Below are 18,450 nucleotides of genomic sequence, written 5' to 3'. Positions count from 1 at the left end.
AGTCTCTGGCCTCAAGTACACAACTGGTTAACAAAAATGGGTAGATTTCTTTGGAGAAAAGCTGGAAATATAAATACAATGTTTTTAGATCAAGTCTCATTTACAGCAATCGAATTCTCATGTAGATCTATTTCCGTAATATTGGTGCCAGTCAAACAGCCAGACAGTATTAAAAGTTTGCGTAACCAGGATACGCCCAATCGCTCCAGAGTAAAATTGCTCCATTTGGTAGATCCATAGTTGTTGGTCTTTTTGTTTTGTTTGGGGGGGGGGGGAGAGAGTCTCCGCGCCCCCCTCCCCATTGTTTCATTCTGCACCAACTTCTAAGATGTCTAGTAATTGAACTGGTTTAGAATCAGACACTAGATTTGTACACTTCAGGGCTGGCACACAGTTCAGTGTGTTACCGGAAGTACTACAGGTGAGACAGTAACGTCACACTGGTCTCTAGAACTACACAGGTGCAGGAGGGACTTTTACAAAGTGGTCTGAATGGAGCCACATGAAATGGTGACAGGATGTGTCTGTGGTTAACATCTTGTATCAAAATGTTAAAAGTGCCTTCTGTCTTAAATTTTCAAACCAAATACTTTGTGTGTTGAACTTGGGCAGAAGTCTCCTTCCTTCCTTCTCTTCTCGACTTGAAATAAGAAACTTGCCTTCTTTAGGAAAAGGTTCTGTCAGATCATTTTATTCCATTAGATGGAGACGTAGCAGGAATGGTTTCTGCTTCCAATTTGATTAGTCATTATGTTAAATAATAATAGTAGTAGTTCATTGGACCAGTAACTTTAAAGTGCTTTATTTGCCTTCTTTTTGAAGGGAGGGGACAGACCCTGTAAAAGAAACTGTCGAGTCAGCCCCTGTTGAGTAGTTTTCCAACCGTCTTCATCGATGCCGTGTAGTCTTCTGGCCTAAGGTAGTGCAAAATCTGAATCATCATGAACTGGTCACCAATTTCCAAAACATGGCTTCATAGACTTCATCAAAGCGTATGTTTCCCATGAATGTGAATATTTCAATGCCTGCTTTATTATGTATGCGTTGTTCTTGTGTTCTAAACTAGATAAAGAACTCTAGGAAGCATTGGTTGAATGCCTGGTGTTTATGGAGACACAAGTCCTTCACCCTGAGAGCTGTACCAAGAGATCAGCTTATAACAGCACTTCCTGTTCCCACAGTCTGTGGAAATGGTCCGACGGTTAAGACGGTTGTGACAACACTAAAGAAGTTCCTTGTGTCCCAGTTTCAAATGGTCTGTCATCTTACTTGGTTCCAATCCACAAAGTAGAGTTAAAGCTTGTCTCAATGTTCCATTCTCACAAATATCTTCAGCTTTTTTTAACATGAGAAAACGGAAGAATGTTCATTCAGCCAGACCCTTCTGGTTTTTTCCTTTGCCTTCCTAGGCCATGGGGCGAACACCACTATTTACAGCTGTACAAGAATTGTTTTTGCCACATTCCTACAACCCAGTAGAATTACTCTTCTTTCTTCTCACTGGGCAATGAGCACATGCTGCCTGAAATCCCAGCAGTGGGGTGCGAAGCTTTTTGTTTTTTGTTTTTGCCCTGGAAGATGTTCAGGCTCCCTCTCAATACCTTCTATGCTACCACCCCAGGAAGGGTGGGCAGAGGTCATTGCCAGGTTATATAATTTGAGAGGGGTGATAAGACTCTTCTAGACCAAACAGTTCAACACTGTGACATCGCCAGTTGCCAGCTCTGAAGGATGAGGGGGACATTTTGTGTTCAGCAGGAAGTCCTCGCTTCATTTTCGAAGTGATTAATACTGGACAGTCAACGCTAAATGACATTTGAAGAAATGAGAAGTTGTGGGTCCGTGGTAAGTTGTAGCGAATCAGTGGTCCAGAGGATTCTGGGTGGTGTCTCATTGCAGCTAGTTGCTGTTCTGGAAGCGCAAACCTCTGGTGCCGTAACTCAGGTTTACCTCACTGCATGCCGGGAATTACACTCAACTTGATATGCCTATGTTATCTCCTCTGTAGAGCCATTGCTTTGAAAGATTGTTGAATGCATTGACTATTCTCATACAGAGAGACACACACAAAAAATCTGTCATCTGGTACCAGGGATCTTTGGGACTGCTAGATAGGACATAGGACCCAGAGCACAGTGAAATTAAAGCAATTTGTTAGCTTTCGTTTGATTGGTTTTCACTCATACAGCGCAACGTTTTCCCCAGCAATGACCTCACAACTTAGACCCGTACTATTGCTTGAATCAGTGAATGCTGTCCTGAAATGTGGTTTTGGAAAATCAGTATTAGACAAATGCCAACAGAGAACACCGCCCCCCCAAACTCCCCCACCCCTGTTGTCATCTGGGGGAGCCACATCGAACAAGCAACCCTTAGCCTCTTGCATTTTGTCCCAACACATAAGCATTGGTAAAGTATTCCAATTTAGGCATTTTAGGCAGCCCTATGATTCCCCAATTGTGAGACATACCCTTCAGGAAAACACAAGGTGTGCGGGCCGGGGCTCTTGGCTGCTTGAGTTTTAGACAAACTGGCCCAGAGATGGTAAAGTGTTTCATTCCTATAAGATGGTTATATTGAGCATGACCTAAATCTTAGGTTTGGGATCTGTATAGTATGTTCCGTCAACAATATCTATTTATTACTCGTGCTTTCAGCTCCAGAGTAAGTATTCATTGAAAATGGAGTTCACTGGGCAGATTTCCCCTTTAATAGAGATAGGAATATTCTTTATCGGAGATTTAGGACACCGCTTTGTTAACTGGTAAATAAAAACAAATGTAAATATGTAAGAATGTTTATTTGTTGCACATAACTTTTTTGGTATAAAAATAAATGTAGACGTTACCTGTGGAAGTTGTGCTGCCATCTTTCTTCAGAAAAGAAACGGTATTGCACTGATGTGGAGACGTCATTCTACAAGTGGTGGTGGTTATGTGCCGTGGAGTCGGTCCCAACTCATAGTGACCCTGTATAGGGTTTCCGAGGCTGTGAACCTTACGGGAGCAGAAAGCCTCATCTTTCTCCCACGGAACAGCTGGTAGTTTCGAACTGCTGACATTGCGCTTCACGGCCCAATTCATAACCACTATGCTACCAGAGCGCCTTATTCTACAGGCGGACGGAGGTAACTCTTAAATTCTTGTGGGCTTGACTCAAAAGCATTAACTGCCTAGTTCTGCTAGGGTGTCAAGACCAAAACCCACCGACTCGACGGCACCTGAGAGAGCAGTCAAGTGGGTTCAAGACTGACAGTAACCCTGCAGAACCGAGAACTGCCCCATCGGGTTTCTAAGGCTGCCATCTTTACAGAAGCAGACTGCTGTACCTCGGAGGTTGCTGAATTCAAACCCCTGGCTTTTTGGTTAGCAGCCAAGCACTTAACCACTGCCACCTGGCTCCCTGTAAGCATCTTGAATGTGTTCATAAGCAAAGTTTGTCCACTTTGCAGTTCATAGTGTTACTTTAGCTTCACTTTACTACATTGCTGTCAGTGTTAGGTGCCGTCTAGTTGGTCGGACTCATGATGACACTGTGGACAACAGGTCAAAGCACTTCCGGGTCCTGCGCAGTCATTTTTATGTTCTGTCAGTCTTCTAAAAAGGGATCATGTGCACAACAAATGAATCCATTTGCAATACGGCTTTGCCATACTTTATTGTTCTGCTACAAACTTGTGTTAAGTGTCGTCAAGTCGATTCTGACTCATTGCAACCATGTATAGGGTTTACAAGAAGTGGCTGGTGGGTTTGAACCACCAACCTTGTAATTAGCAGCCCAGTGCTTATCTACAGCACCACATCAGGCCATTTGCTAATTTATAACATATTCAGATGTACCTGTTCAATTTAATTTCTAAACTGTTTATTAACTATAAAGTCCTGTAGATTTTTTTACATTGAACCTGAACATGAAATCTGATTCCTTCAAGTAACTTAAAAGTTCAGTGCTGACACAAGAAACTTCTCTCTTGAACCTGCTGTACACACTCATTTTTAAAAGCAGTCTATAGGAGCCCTGATGGTGCTGTGGGTTAGGCATTGGACTGACAGCTAACCACAAGGTCAGCAGTTCAATTCCACCAGCTGCTCCATGAGCAAAAGATGGGGCTGTCTCGGTCTCCACATAGGATGGCCATGAGTCAGAATCAGCTTCACGGCAGTGGGTGGGACTGAAGACGCCGGGTGAAATGAGACAACAGGTTCTCTGCCCTCTCTGACACTGGGTGGAAAGGAGAGCTAACACGTACTAAGAAGGGACTTGAGTTCTGTATCTAGACTTTTGTTGGCTCGTGGTGTTCCATTTGGAGACAAAAAGGGGTGTTTTCCCAAAGCATTTCTCTTTCCGCCAGGACTGATGACGCTGACCCTTAGCCTCTTTCTCCCCTTATGGCAAAAGAAGAAGAAAGGCCTTCTCGGGGCGTGGGGAGCTAGAGGCTCCACAGAGATGACAGCATGGAGCAACTACCAATAGTCGTAACCCGTGTGACATGGGCTGCCTCAGGGTCAGGGGAGTCCCTGGGCTTTGTTGCTCTCTCTTGGAATTTTCATCAAGACCAGATGCTGGAGCAGGACCGTGTCCTAGAAGAACCGGCTGCCTGAATCCCCAACATCTCCCTTTGCCAAACCAATAGTGTCAGTTCCCAATCAGGCCGAACCCCTTGAGTATACCTGTGCTCCCTGGGGTTTTCCATGGCTGATTATTTTCGGGGAAGTAGATTGCCAGACCATTCTTCCAAGGTACTTCTGGGTGGATTCAAACCACCCCCCTCTTAGTGAACAGCTGAGCATTTAACCATTTTTGGCACCACCCAGGAACTCCCATGCATACATGTGTTGCTTACAAACCTTAGTAATTATGCCCACACAGTGCCCTTCTGAGAGCCCGTCAGGACTGGAGGGGGAAGGAGGCTGTGTGACTGTCTTCCTCTCTTGGTTCAGTGAGTGAGCATGGGTGGTACTGGCACTGCACCCGCGGTGCCATCATTAACTCCAGTGAACCGCGTGGCCCTGAATCAGCCCCTGGTTCTCTGGCAGCACTGTGTCATGTAGAACATTCGATGTGCTGGACTCACTTTAAAGCCAACTTTTGAAACTGGAAACATCTTTATTTTCACTTCTCACTTTCCCTTCTAGCCGATGACCACACAGCCCCCACCCCTGCCACCTACATCCCGGAGGTATGGCTATGTATGCCTTCCCCGGGGAGAACGCCCTGACCGAAGGCACTTGTGGGTGCGGGCATGTGCACAGAAGTAGTCCTTGGTTTACAAAGTAAACAGGCTTTTCCCCACACATTGTGGCACCCCCACTGGAAGAGAATGCCCACTTTCATTGGCGATCTTCCAGTATCTCTCTCGCAAAACAAACGCTGCAGCTTTTGGCTGTCTCTGGCGGGTAAAAATCCCCTTTTTGTTTCCCATCACTCTCAAGGGTGCTGCAAGCAAGAAAAAGGCATTTCAGCGGGTGGCAGCCAAGCCAACAGGTAAGGGGGCTAATCTGAAGCAGTCTCTGAAATGGCAACTTCAAAGGTCAGCGGTTTGAACCCACCAGTGGCTCCGAGGGAGAAGAAACATGAGGCCATCTCCTCCTGTACAGATTTACAGCCTCATAAAGCACAGGGCGCAGTTCTATTCTGTCCCACACGGTAACGACCACTTGGAATCGACGAGATGGCAATGAGTTTGATTTGGGGCATCACTGTTAAATTCCATAGTACAGTTTTTGTGGAATTATGAGTGAATCCCACCAATAAATAGCATAATTCAAGATCCAGGTTTTACTCATTAAAAAAAAGCCTAGTGATCCTGCAGTGAATTCAGACTCATGGCAACCCCACGTGAGTCCAAACTGTGTTCCAGGGGTTTTTTCAGAAACCTTTCTCCCAAGGTGCCTCTGAGTGGGTTTGAACTTGCAGCCTTCCAGTTAGTAACTGAGGTTTCATCTGTTTATGCCACCCACAGATTGTTAGGTTTTCCTCAGCCTTCTGGGAAATGGCCAAGATAGCTACTTTGGCCTCAAGATAGGAGATTCTCCCATTCCGGTGGGGGTGGGTGGGTGGGTGTTTCACTATAAAGTGCCTTGGTAAGCATGTGAATGGTTGCTTTACAATTGGAAATACTCTGCTCACTTTGTCTAGAGACTTCTCAGTGCAGCCTACATTGACAGAGACCATCGATCTGTGCCCCTCTGGCTTCCAGTGTTCTTATCCCCAAACACCTGAGTCAAAAGGCCAACCTGGAAAAATCTTATAACAGTCCTTCCCCAGCAGCCACGCTGCCACTCACCCTGATCGGTCATAAAGTCAGCAAAGTTCCAAATCAGCTCGCCAACCACGTACTCTTGGCGTTTCTGATCAAAAACCAAATGATACTGCTCCAGCAGACTTCGATGGTATTCTTCACTGAACATCAGGGGTGGGTCCTGGAATCCAAGGTGGAGAGAGAGAGATTATGGAAAACCAGACTCCGCCCCTAAGGTCAAACAGTCTAATGCAGTCCACAAAGACCATGATCAACACTGTACTTTGGTGACAGGTCGCTCCTGTCTGGGGGAAAGAAGAAAGTGATACCACTTGGAAGCAGGCTAATGAGCCACGTCAACACCAATGTCAGGACCCTGAGATCAGAACTAGATGGTGCCCAGCTATCACTTCCAGCTAAGGGATCCCATTAGAGAGTCCTGGATAGAGTGGGAGAAAAAAGGCCAGGATTACTGGTGGACCTCCCTGAGGCTGTGGCCCTCAGTCCCTTCAGTATGGAACTGAACTCACCCCAGTAGTGCACTTTTCAGTCTTTAAAGGATAAGATAAAAATCCGCCATTTGAGATCAAAGGGCCAGCGTTTACACAGGACAAAGTTCCGAAGGCAGGAAGGGTTAGGAAAGGTTGAGGAATGAAAACGGAGGGAGTAGGTAAAGTGATGGTACATGGAGGGGACTGAAATCGGTGAGTAGAAAGAAGCAAGATGGCATACGGATGGTTGAGTGGAAAATGGATGAGATGCTCTGTAAACCTTTGCCCACTTCACAAGGAAGCATGAGGAAGGAGCCCTGGCAGCACAGCCATAAAGCTCCACAGTGATGACGCAACCTGAGTTCATGGTGGGCCGTGGGACTGTCGGGCCACCTTGGGGGAGAAAAGAGCTTTTTATCAGACCTTACTCAGTAACCAAGGAGCTCTGGTAGTGGAGTGGTTACAAATCGGGCTGCGAACCACAAGGTCAGCAATCCGAAACTACCAGCTGCTCTGTGGGAGAAGATGAGGTGTTATGCTCCTTGTAAAGATTTCCAGCCTTGGAAACCCTGTTCAGGGTCGCTATGGGTTGGAATCGACTAAATGGCACTTAACAGCAACAACTCATTAACTGTTGTTTGTAAACATCATGTTATTTGTTTTGTCATCTTTTTCCACTTCTACCCAAGGAGCTCTGGTAGCGTGGTTTCAAGTCTGGCTGTTAATCTCACCGTCTGCAGTTCAAAACTTAGGTAAGATAAGGCTTTCTGCTCCCATAAAGATTTACAGCCTCAGAAACCCTATGCAGGGTTGCTGAGTCAGAACCGACTCCACAGCACATAACCACCACCTAAGGAGCTCTGACAGCGTAGTAGTTACAAGTCAGGCTGCTAATCTCACAGCCAGCAGTTCAAAACTACCTACTGTTCCACAGGAGAAAGATGAGGCTTTCTACTCCTATAAAGATGTCCAGAATCAGGAACCCTATAGGGTCACTATGAGTCAGAACCGACTCGACGGCACACTACCACCACCACCACCCACCTGTGTACCATGAACTACATACAATAAGCATCAAGTGTCTACCAGGACATCACTGGAGAAGTGACTCAGATTGAACTGCAATTCATCTGGAGCTAGTTCGGGTAAGTATCTGTTTAGCACCTTTGTCCTGTCAGCAAATAACTGTTTAGTGTCTGTACAGGGTCGCTATGGGTCGAACTGACTTGACGGCACTTAACAACAACGTGACAGAAAGGAACCCCAGTAGCGCAACTGTTAGAGCGCTCAGCTCTGACCAGTAGGTGACTCCAACTGACTCAGCTCTGGGAGAAAAGGCCTGGCCATCTGCCTAGAAGCTGCCACGTGGGGTCACTGCAGAGTGAATGCGTGATAGGCACCCATCACAAGCGGTAACAATGGTGAAAAAAAGACAGCAAGGCGCTCAGGGATGACTAGTGAGTATCCGTTGACTCTGACTTAGGGTAACTGTGAAATGAAGGTTTTGTGTCAACTTGGCTGGGCCGGGATTCTCAGTGCGTGAGCAGTTACGATGTAATGATGCTTACCATGATGTGACGTAATAGGACTGTAATCGCCCCTGTGAAGTGACCAGCCCTGATCTGATGTAATTCTCCTATGTGTTCTATGATGTTCACGGAGCTCTGGTGTGGCGCCGTACAACCAGCAGTGGACTGGAAACCACAAGGCCAGCAATTCAAACCCACCAGGCACTCTTGGAAACCCTATACGGGGTCGCTGTAAGCAGGAACTGACTCAACGGTACATAACTACAAGCTATTAGTGAGGGCAGATGCAATCTACAGGATTAGGTTGTGTCTTGAGTCAGTTGCTTCTGAGATACAGAAGAGATCAAAGCAAGCATTGCTGAGAAGAGCCTAGTACCACCAAGAAGAGCTGGGAGTGGACTGTGTCCGTTGCACCTGGGGTCGCTGCACTGTGACCACAGCTCCTAGATCCAGAGGAAGACTGATGCCTAAGACACACGGACGACTCCAAGGAATGCTGGGCCTCCAAACCCAACAAAAAGCTAGTCTTCCCCTAGAGCCGGCACGCTGAACGTGGACGTCTAACCTCTGAGACGGCGAGGGAATAAACGCCTGTTAGTTAAAGCCACACCCCTGAGATATTTCTGTTGGATCTGCAATAAGAGTACCAAGACAGCAACCTTTCCCAAACCCACTGCCACTGAGTCTGTTCCAATTCACAGTGACCCTATAGGACAAACTACAACCGTTCCTTAGGGTTTCTGACAGTATAAATCTTTACGGGAGTAAACTGTAGCTAGTGGGTTTGAACCCCTGACCTTTTGGGTAGCGGCCAACTCTTAACCCACTGCAGCAGCACCAGGGCTCCTTATGAGTAACAGAACGACGCATTCCCTCATGGAGCCCTGGCTGGTCTGGTCGAGGAGTGAGATGTAGCTAGCTGTCGTGCACACTGAGAACAATCACAGATGCTATAACTCCCCGAGAGCGGACGCTGGAGCTGAAACCTGAACTCGACACCGGCATGTTAGTTGGCGTTGGTGACTATGGTGCTGACCTGGTCATCCCAGGCGGAGAAACTTGGGCAAAAGCCAAGAAGCCGGGTGCACTGTGGAGACCGGGAAGGAGCTTGGAGCCTGGGAAAGGCCAGCGAGCAAGGGTCTCTGAGGCCACTGGTGGGGCTCCCAAGGTCTGGGTTTGGTAGGGAGACTACCTGGGCTGCTGTGGGAGGCTGGCTCCTGCCGCAGAGCCCAACACCAAGGACATGGGCAGAGTGTGGTGGCTAAGCAGGCACATTCTTCCCTGGGGCACATATGTGACATACACGACTGTCTGAGACGGGGAAGAACCCGGCAGAAAGTTCTACAGCACTCACCTGGTGGAACCCAGCAATGCTATCTGCTCCATACTCGCTCTGGATAATGGGCTTCTGGAAGGTTCTGTGCCAGTTCTCAAACTGGGTGGCTAGCTGCATCGGAATCACTTCCAAATGCCCAAAGTCATGGTACCAAGAGTAGTAACTGTTGACGCAGATCACATCCACATACTGGGCCTAGGACAGAGCGGGGACACCAGGTCACCAACGGGACACAGTAGCCACAGCAAGAGAGGATGCAGAAAATGACTGAGACCTTGAGGTCATCCTGTCCCATGTGGGAGATCTATTAAGAAATGTCTTAAATCGAGCAGGCCTCTGATCCTGGGCTAAGGCCCTGGGCAGGCTGCTGGCACTGGGCAGTGCTTGGTACAAGACTAGAGGCCCTGTTCCCGCTGGACTTTGCTCCTCAGCCCTCACCTGGGCCTGGAGAAATGCTCCCAGCAGCTCTTCTCCACATAGAAGTGGTCCATTCACCCTAATGGGCATGACCCTACTGCAGATCCCACTGTGATCAGAGGGGGTCTCCTCCAGGGGGAATCGGGTAGGATGGAGCAAGGCAGGCTGGAGAGGCTCAAACACCACAGTGCAGGACTGAGCCGCAAAAGGCTCTTCCACTTGTCTGGTCTTGAGAGTCACCCAAACACACTTCCAGTAAAAACCTTCATCTCCAAAGGCCACGTGTGGATGGCTGTGGTCTTTCCCAAGAGACTGGAACCCCCTTCTCCAGACCCACTGAACTCCCTGCCATCAAGTCAATTCTGACTCTTAGCAACTATGAATAGGGTTTTGGAGGTTGTAAATCTTTACATAAGCAGGAAGCCTCATCTTTCTCCCTGGGATGGCTGCTGGTTTGAACTGTGGGCCTTGTGGTTAGCAGTCCAGTGCTTATTCTACAGCAGCACCAGGGCTGCTAAAAACTAACGGAAAACAGCAGGTACCAGAGAAATCTGGGGAGTGGACATATTTAGAAATGATGTGGACATATTTAGAAATGGACTCCAGATTCAACCAGATGAGCCTGGAGGCTTTCTGCAATCAGGCCAGGTGTGGCCCACAGAGGTCTCCCCATCCACAGGAAGGACGGACTGTAGGACAAGAGGAAGGGCCTCAGACTCTGAGACTGGGCAGGCCCCTTTGGTGCCTGATGCAGTTCTATTCTGTACCGCCTGGGGTCACTGTGAGTCAGAATTGGCTCTACAGCAACAGGTTTGGTTTAGGGTTTCTTTTTGTTCTTGAGAAACTGCCAGGGGAAACCAGTGGCCAGTCTTCCTCCAAGCATGTTAAAAGGGCCAGACTGACTGGCAGGGACACCTTTGGCTTTGCATCTGTTGGTGACACTGTTTTTGCACCCACTCTCCAGCTGGTTTCTCACCTCCCTCTTGGTGCCTACCCTGTGGGTCTCTAGCGAAGGAGAGCTTTCTAGCTCCTGTGTTTTACAGCCTCAGTGTAACTCCACATGGTGTTTTACATGCAGGAACAGTGGATGTGTGTGCAGGCCACAAGCCCGGGACTCGGAGAGGCGAGGAAGCCACCAGGTTCCGAAGGAACAGCAGGGCTGGGGCAGCGAATTTGCTTGGACGTGGAGCTCCCTCTTCCCCTAAGGTGTTCTGGACTGAATTGTATCCCCCAAAATGCTGGAATCCTAACTTGTTTGGTATGCTAATAAGGCCATGCCTCCCCACCTCATATAACCTAGTACATGAGCAGATACAGAGATAAGCAAAGACAAACAGATGGGGAATCAGAGACAGATGCTACTCGAAGGTCGCCAAGGAACGGAGGAATTAGGAGGAGGTGAGGACCTTCCCCTAGAGCCTGCACCCAGACTCTGGACTTCCAGCCCCTAAACTGTGAGAAAATACACTTCCGTTCAGTGAAACTACCGCCTGTGGTGTTTCAGTTATGAGAAACTCAGCTACAAGCCTTCACTTATGAAATTGGAATCCCAAGATCTCGAAGGTTCTGACGATCAGCCAAGTTTAAGCGGAAAACATGGGACCAGCCCACATACTCAAACCTCTGCGATTTCACAAGCTTATTAAAATCAAGGTGCATAAAAAGCTGAGCCCAAACAGAGAACTGGTGAGCTCTCCCCACGCCCTCTTTCAACTCAAAGCCAGACTGTGTAGGAAATAGATGAGTAGTTAGCGGTCTGTCCCTGGTTCTTTCCCGCAGCTCATTTTAGCAAGTGTTAGAGCAGGCCTGGAAGACAAGCATGTGAGGAACAAGAGCAGCAAAAGGAGGGTCCAGGCTCACCCCCAAGTCGACATCAAAGTTGGAGTTGGTCACATAGGTCACGGGTCGGGTGGGGTCCAAGGCCTTGGTGTGGGCAATCAGCGTCCTGTCCGTGGAAGGCAGAAGACACAAGGGACAGAGGTCCATCAGCCTGGGAAGGGCACTTGGACACCCATATCCAGTCATATTCCATCCAAGACCATCACTCAAAACACCTATGCCAAGACCACTGTGGTCTCCCTACTTTGAGGAGTGGGTCCAATAGCCAACATGTGCCTCTCATCTCAGCTCCTGGTCCTTCAACTCCTGGCCCTCACTTAGGGCACATGAACAGAGGCCTGTAGGCTGGAAGCTGACAAAAAGTACATTCTGGATCCTTCAACTAGCTCTTAAAAATAGGATTGGACAGAGTATGGATTAGGACTGGAAATTCATTCATTTAGCAATAAGTAGTCAGTGGTTCAAACTCCCCAGCCGCTCCTCGGAAACCCTATACAGGGTCACTATGAGTCAGAACCAACTCAACAACAACAACCTGCTAAGACAAGACTAGGAAGGAAGATTCGGTAATCTACTTCCCAGAACCAGCCGTGACAACTCTCTGAATCACAACAGAACATTCTGTGATAGAGTGCTGGAAGATGAACTCCCAGCACTGAAAGGCTCTCAAAATATGCAGCAGCCACAACCAGGGACCAAGTGTAGCAACAGCCGTGAAGATGGTGCATGCAGGCCCAGGTAGCCCTCTCGTTCTGTAATTAGGGGCGCCATGACTAGGAAGTGACCACCACCACCATCTGCTGCTGGCCACAGCTTCATGAAGCAGCAGTGGAAGACACACACAGAGATCAATGTTACAAATGAGAATGACAAGTGTCGTGGGAATGGTGACAGGGAAGCACGGGTTCCATGAGACTTTTGAATTGGAAGACTCAAGGACAGCTTGGCACTTATGCTGAGAATGAAGAATACACCAAATAACAGGAAATGGAGACGACAGACGGCTTGGACACGGCGAGGACCAGTCAGTCCTCATTTGCTGTTGGAGCCTGGTTTCCTCTCCTCTGTCGTCAAGGCTGTTTGTCCATTTGCCCTCTCCCCACCATGTACTTCTGTGGTTCCTATGTGTCAGAACAGCTCTCCCTGACCCTCGGGTGCCAAGCTCACAGAATGCCTATTGGCTGAGCTAGCCCACTCTACCCATCACCTGTTGCGCCTTTCCATCCTCCTCATAAAACGTGCCCCTCTCTCCACCTTACAATTAAGGACGTGTGGCAAACGTCTCTCTTGACGCACCTTCAGGGGTGACCTGAGGTCCCAGCCTTCCAGTTAGAAACTGAGCGTGCTGTCTGCGGCCCCCAGCCCCATCCCGAGACTCCAGGTTCTCACTTCGGGTGAAAGAAGGACATGTGAGGTGTCGCTGGATTCAAAACCACAGTTTGAATTGGCTGAGATTTGAAACTTGAACTCTCCAAGTCTGAACAGGGACACTGTCTGTTGTACGGCTACAACATACGCCACCTCAGGGCCGACCTCAGCTGACCCCTCAGGTGTTACAGGCAAGACACTCACTTAAAGTAGTAGTTGGCGGGCTTCAGGGAGGAAGCTGGCTCATTGGCCACAGACCACATCACCACGGCAGGGTGGTTCTTGTCCCTACGCACCAGCTCCTCCATCACCTCCAGGTGGTGGGCCAGAGACATGTTGCTGAAGTTCTCACTGTAGGGAGGGATAAGAAGGGAGTGTGTGTCACTGCCCGCCAGGTGGGCTGGGTGGGTGGGCACTGTCAAGGACACTCACGGCAGCATAATGCCCACACCAGGGCTCTCATCGATGATCACAATGCCATAGCGGTCACAGAGTTGCATCACCTCCTCCGCGTAGGGGTAGTGGCTGGTACGGAAGGAGTTGGCACCGAGCCAATGCAGAAGGTTGAAGTCCTTCATCAGGAGCGGCCAGTCAAAGCCCTTTCCTCGGACCTAGGAGCAGTGGGACCAGGTCCCTGATGTCCCCACCCTCCTGGAGAAGCACCCCACCCACTAACCCACGGGTTTGGCATCGATTCCAAGACTCAATCTTGAAGGGAGCAGAGTCTCATCTTTTCCCCAAGTAGTGGCTGTTGGCCTTGAACTTCTAACAATGCTTAACCCACTATACTAGCAGCCTGCTTTCTTTCTATATTGAGGCCCAGTACAGGCCCCACCAGAGAGAGATTTGGGGCAGCCTGTTGGTCTGCTCAGACTGCCCTCACCTGTTCCAGAGGCACAGGGAGGTGACTAAGGTGTCCACAGGGCCCCCACTCACATCAGCATCCTCGTGCTTGTTGACCCCATGGAAATAGAACGGCTTTCCATTGATGAGGAACTGGTGATCTGTGACAGCCACCGTGCGAATCCCCACAGGTAGGGTGTAGAAGTCAGGCACAGGCCCAGCCGTAGTCTGGGCGGTCAGCCGCACCTACGAGCCAGAGCGCCAGTGACTATGAGGCACCTGCGGTGCGGTGCTCCGAGCCCCAGCAGCCTCCCTCCGGGGCTGTAAGACTGACACACACAGAAAGCAGAGGCAACGGGGAGCTCGTTCTGTCACTGCCCCTGGGATCCTCCTGTTATAACTGGGGGCCCCTCATCCAGGGTTGAAAAAACTCAGGCAGTCACGTATCAAATTGAATACACAAACAACTGAAATGTCTATCAATAGATGAAACAAAATTGGGATACTGTGGAGCCATACAGAAATGAAGTCCTGAGAGCATGCCACAACATGGGTAAACCCGGAAAACGTCACACAAGTCAGTTGCAAAAGAACAAATATTGAGTGCTCTCCCTTAAAGGAAATGAGCAAATATATGAGGGGGCTTCAAAAGGTTCATGGACTTAAAACTGGAATTACAAGATCATGGGAGTTTTTCCACAAACTGTTTGAAGCCCCCTTGTACAGATACCCAAGATTATTAACAGTGACCAGTAATAGGGGAAAAGAAAGAAGAGAAATGGGCTTTTGCTCCAAGTTTGTGTTCATGGTGACAAAACAATTTGGAAAAGGACAGTGAAGACGGTTGCACAACATGAAGAGCATGATCAATATCAGGGCACTAAACTGCACTTGTAGAAACTGTTGAGTTGTTAAATGTTCTGTAGTTTCACTGCAATTTTTAAAAAAAGAATCTAATTGTATGGGAAGCTCAGAGGATCTGCCTGCCCATCTGTCTGGAGGCCTGGCATTCAACAGTCCCTTTTGCCCTTAGCCAGAGTCTTAACCACCATTACCTCCAGCGAGTACAGGTAGGCAGGATAGCTGTGCATCAGGTATGGCCACCAGAGGTGGGCGTTGGGCACCCGCAGCTGGCCCTGGGCCCCCTCGCCATGGGCCACAACTTGGCCTTCCGCATCTAGAAGGCGCGTTTCCAGCTCGAAGTGTTGGCTGCCCTGGACAGAAATCTGGTAATTCACCACTCCTGCAAGAGACAGAGGCCCAGACCCACCGTCATTTGTTCAAGTCCCTATAGAACACCAGGCTACAGCACAGCATCTCTAGATGGGGACATTCAGCCGCAGAAGCAAAGTGGGGAAGGGACACGGGATTCTCAGCCTGAGGTATATGACTATAGGCAAAAAAAAAACAAAAAACAAATACAGTTCTCAGGGGGCCCGTGTCTCCTCAAACAAGGACAGGCTAGATGGGATATTTCTGAAGCTCCTGCCCATTCAAGACTGGATTTTCAAATCTTAGATGGATGGACTACCACAAGTCTGTCAGTAGATTGTACTGCGGAGACTTGCAAGTTGCTATATGATACCACTGGTTTTTCAATTACCAGCAGGGTCACTCGCGGTGGACAGATTTCAATAGAGCTTCCAAACTAAGCTTAGGAAGAAAGGTCTGGCATTGTACTTCTGGAAATCATCCAAAAGAACCTTGTCAGAGAAAGTGCTGGAAGATGAGTCACCTAGGCTGGGATGGGACTGCTCTCAACAAAGGACTCGGGCAATCATGGTGCCAACGGGGCAGCAGCGTTTCACTTTGTTGTACGTGGGGTCACCACGAGTAGGTGCCAACTGTACAGTGCATTTAACACAGACTTTCTCCTGGGGGAGCCTTTCCCAGCCTGGCCAAGAGCAGCCCCAGCCAGGAGCTCTCACCGCATTCTTGTTCTGTCCCGGTGATGACGGTGATGTCATCGATGTAGGTGGTGGGTGTGGTATAGAGGAGCACGGGCCGGTGCAGCCCCGCATAGTTGAAGAAGTCAAACCTCGTATTCTGCACAAAGTAACCATTGGGGTACCTGGTGTGGGAGGACAACAGCCAAGTTGTGCCTAACCTGGGTCCTTCAACCTATGGGGAGGACCACTAGGCAGGGAAGGGGAGGTGGGGAGGACGCTGCTCACTTGGAAGAGTCTGTCTTGTAGAGGATGGTGCCGGGGGGTAAGGTATTGGGAGTGAGTGTGTTGTTCACAGCGATGGTGATTCGGCATGACCCCAAGGGCCCACCCTGCACCAGCTTGCTGATGTCAACTTCGAAGGGAAGGTGGCCTCCCTCGTGCTCTGCTATGTGGACCCCGTTCACCCACTGTACACGGAAGGGAGGCACAGGGCATGAGGAGGAAGCCATGCATTCTCAGTCTCTCCCTACACCCAGAGACAGGAATGTGTCCCCCGAGTACCAGGAAGCACCATGTCAGCTGAAGGCTGGGAGCCACACCCCCCAAAGGCAATGCCATGCTTGCCCCCTGCCATGTCTGCTGCCCACGACACTGACCACAATGGCATAGTAGTGGGCACTGCCAATCCTCAGAACCACTCTTGTGCCCAGGTCTTGGGTCCATCGCTGGGGCAGGACTGCCTCCCGTTCGTACCATACCCAGCCGATGAAGCCACGCAGCTTCCCGTCCTGGGTCACATCATTGAAGCTGGAGGGGACGGGCATGTCCAGGGTGGGGCCCAACTGGAAGAAGAGCCAGAGTCAAGGCCTGACCCACGACAGCCGAGAGAGTTCCTGGCTGTCCAAATCCTTCACCAGCGATGCATGAAACTAGAAGGCTGAATTGGGCAGTCCTGTAGAGAGAGATGCTGACTAAGAGTCAGCTGATCCCACCATGGCCGTCTGACAAGGAAACTGTGAGCAGAGTAACACCAGTGACCCTAGCTGAAAAGAGGACCAGGGAAAAGAGGACCTAGCCGGTATCATGGTTAAGCACCCGACTGTGAACTGAACAGCAACAGTTCGAACCTACCAGGCACTCTGAGACAAAAACGAGGCAGTCTGCTTCATAAAAGCTCTGGTAGCATAGTGGTTATGAATCGGGCTGCGAACCTCAGGGTCAGCAGTATCAAACTACCAGCAGTTCCTTGGGAGAAAGATGAGGCTTTCTGCTCCTGTAAAGATTTACAGCCTCGGAAACCCTGTGCAGGGTCACCATGAGTTGGAAGTGACTCCACGGTACTTAAGAACAACTGCTTCATAAAGACTACGGCCTTGAAAACCTGTAGGGTTGTTAGGAATGGGAACGAACTTCCCCGCAAGGGATTGGTTGGTGGGCTGGTTTGGTTAGACTGGCTGCTAGAGTCCTCTGCCAGAGGGTCTCATAGACCTCCCTCCACCCCACTTGTCTGCTAGGACCCAACCCAGGTCAGAAAGAGAGAGTTGGCTAGCTGGGTGTGGAGTCCCTTGATTTGGCACCCAGACTCTTCCTGCCAGGACAGAGCTTGGTCCAAGGTATGTACATCCCACCGCACATGTATCCTGTCAGAGATCTGGCCACCTTATCTCCTCTTCTGTTCCTGGCCAGCTGTCCACCTGGCCATGTGCCCGTAAGCACAGAGGAAAGAGATTGGAGGTGCCGGGCGCCCCACTTCCACCACGTGGCTTTCAGCTGCAGGACCCGGGTGCTCCCCAACTAGACAGCCGGAATGAAGGTCCGGACGTATGTTCCCCGACGGTGTCCTGCCCCCACCAGCCTCCCTCCCCGTGGGACCCTTCGGCCTAACTGTCAAGGCCGGACCTCCCGCAGCGGCCGCTGGTACCACTGCTGCTCAAAGCCCCGGCGCCGGTTGTCCGAGAAGTCCGCTCGGAAGCTCCAAAGGCCGCCGAGCTCCTTGCGCTCCCGCGACGGACTCTCCCTGGGGTACAGCATGCCGCCCTGCAGCGCCAGGCCGCGGCCCCAGAGCACTGGCCCGAGCACGGCCACTACCAACGCCAGCATCCGGACCATGTCTGCAAGCTGCAACTCCCCCACCCGGCTCTGCGCCGCTGGGAGGCGGGCGGGGAATTTCAAAGGGAAAGGAGGTCACGTGGCCCCGAAGAACCGGTCACGTGGCCTGGCCTGAGGCGTGACTCGCCATTTTGGTTGTGGGTGATTGCCAATCTTAGATTGTTGTTCGGTACCATCGAGTTGGCACCGACTCCTAACGACCCTATACTCTATATCGAAACACTGCCCGATCCTGGGCCTACCTCAGTACTGTTGCCACGCTTGAGTATTTTGAGTGCCTTCCAACCTGAGGGGCTCATTTTCCGGCACTATATCTAACAGTGTTTCTTAGATAGAATGCCGGAAACACAGCCTGGAGGGCCCGGCTCCGCCACACTGAAGGTGGTGG

General features: G+C 49.9%; 1 protein-coding gene across 1 annotated transcript; it reads right to left on the bottom strand.

Moving 5' to 3' along the window:
* Positions 1-403: 403 nt before the first annotated feature.
* Positions 404-18,062, bottom strand: GUSB (glucuronidase, beta). Its single transcript, XM_006859849.1, has 13 exons — positions 17,853-18,062; positions 16,610-16,795; positions 16,239-16,420; positions 15,993-16,135; positions 15,120-15,307; positions 14,158-14,310; positions 13,654-13,832; positions 13,426-13,572; positions 11,875-11,959; positions 9,616-9,792; positions 6,287-6,422; positions 5,312-5,436; positions 404-415 (listed from the first exon to the last, which is right to left on the bottom strand). The coding sequence occupies exons 1-13, from the start codon at positions 18,060-18,062 to the stop codon at positions 404-406; spliced, it is 1,923 nt and encodes a 640-aa protein (XP_006859911.1).
* Positions 18,063-18,450: the final 388 nt, after the last annotated feature.

The sequence above is a fragment of the Chrysochloris asiatica genome, unplaced genomic scaffold (genome assembly GCF_000296735.1).
Source record: "Chrysochloris asiatica unplaced genomic scaffold, ChrAsi1.0 scaffold00034, whole genome shotgun sequence".
Lineage (NCBI taxonomy): Eukaryota > Metazoa > Chordata > Mammalia > Afrosoricida > Chrysochloridae > Chrysochloris > Chrysochloris asiatica.
Note: the sequence above shows the minus strand (reverse complement) of the source record. Positions and strands in the feature narration are given on the sequence as shown.

What these genes read in the sequence shown, in the direction of transcription:
- GUSB (XM_006859849.1), bottom strand. Translation starts at nt 18,062, where the DNA reads ATGGTCCGGATGCTGGCGTTGGTAGTGGCCGTGCTCGGGCCAGTGCTC. An exon ending in ACAAGCACGAGGATGCTGAT is followed by an intron (nt 13,833 to 14,157) that starts GTGAGTGGGGGC and finishes CACTGCTCCTAG; the next exon opens with GTCCGAGGAAAGGGCTTTGA. An exon ending in GGTGTGGGCATTATGCTGCC is followed by an intron (nt 13,573 to 13,653) that starts GTGAGTGTCCTT and finishes CCCTCCCTACAG; the next exon opens with TGAGAACTTCAGCAACATGT.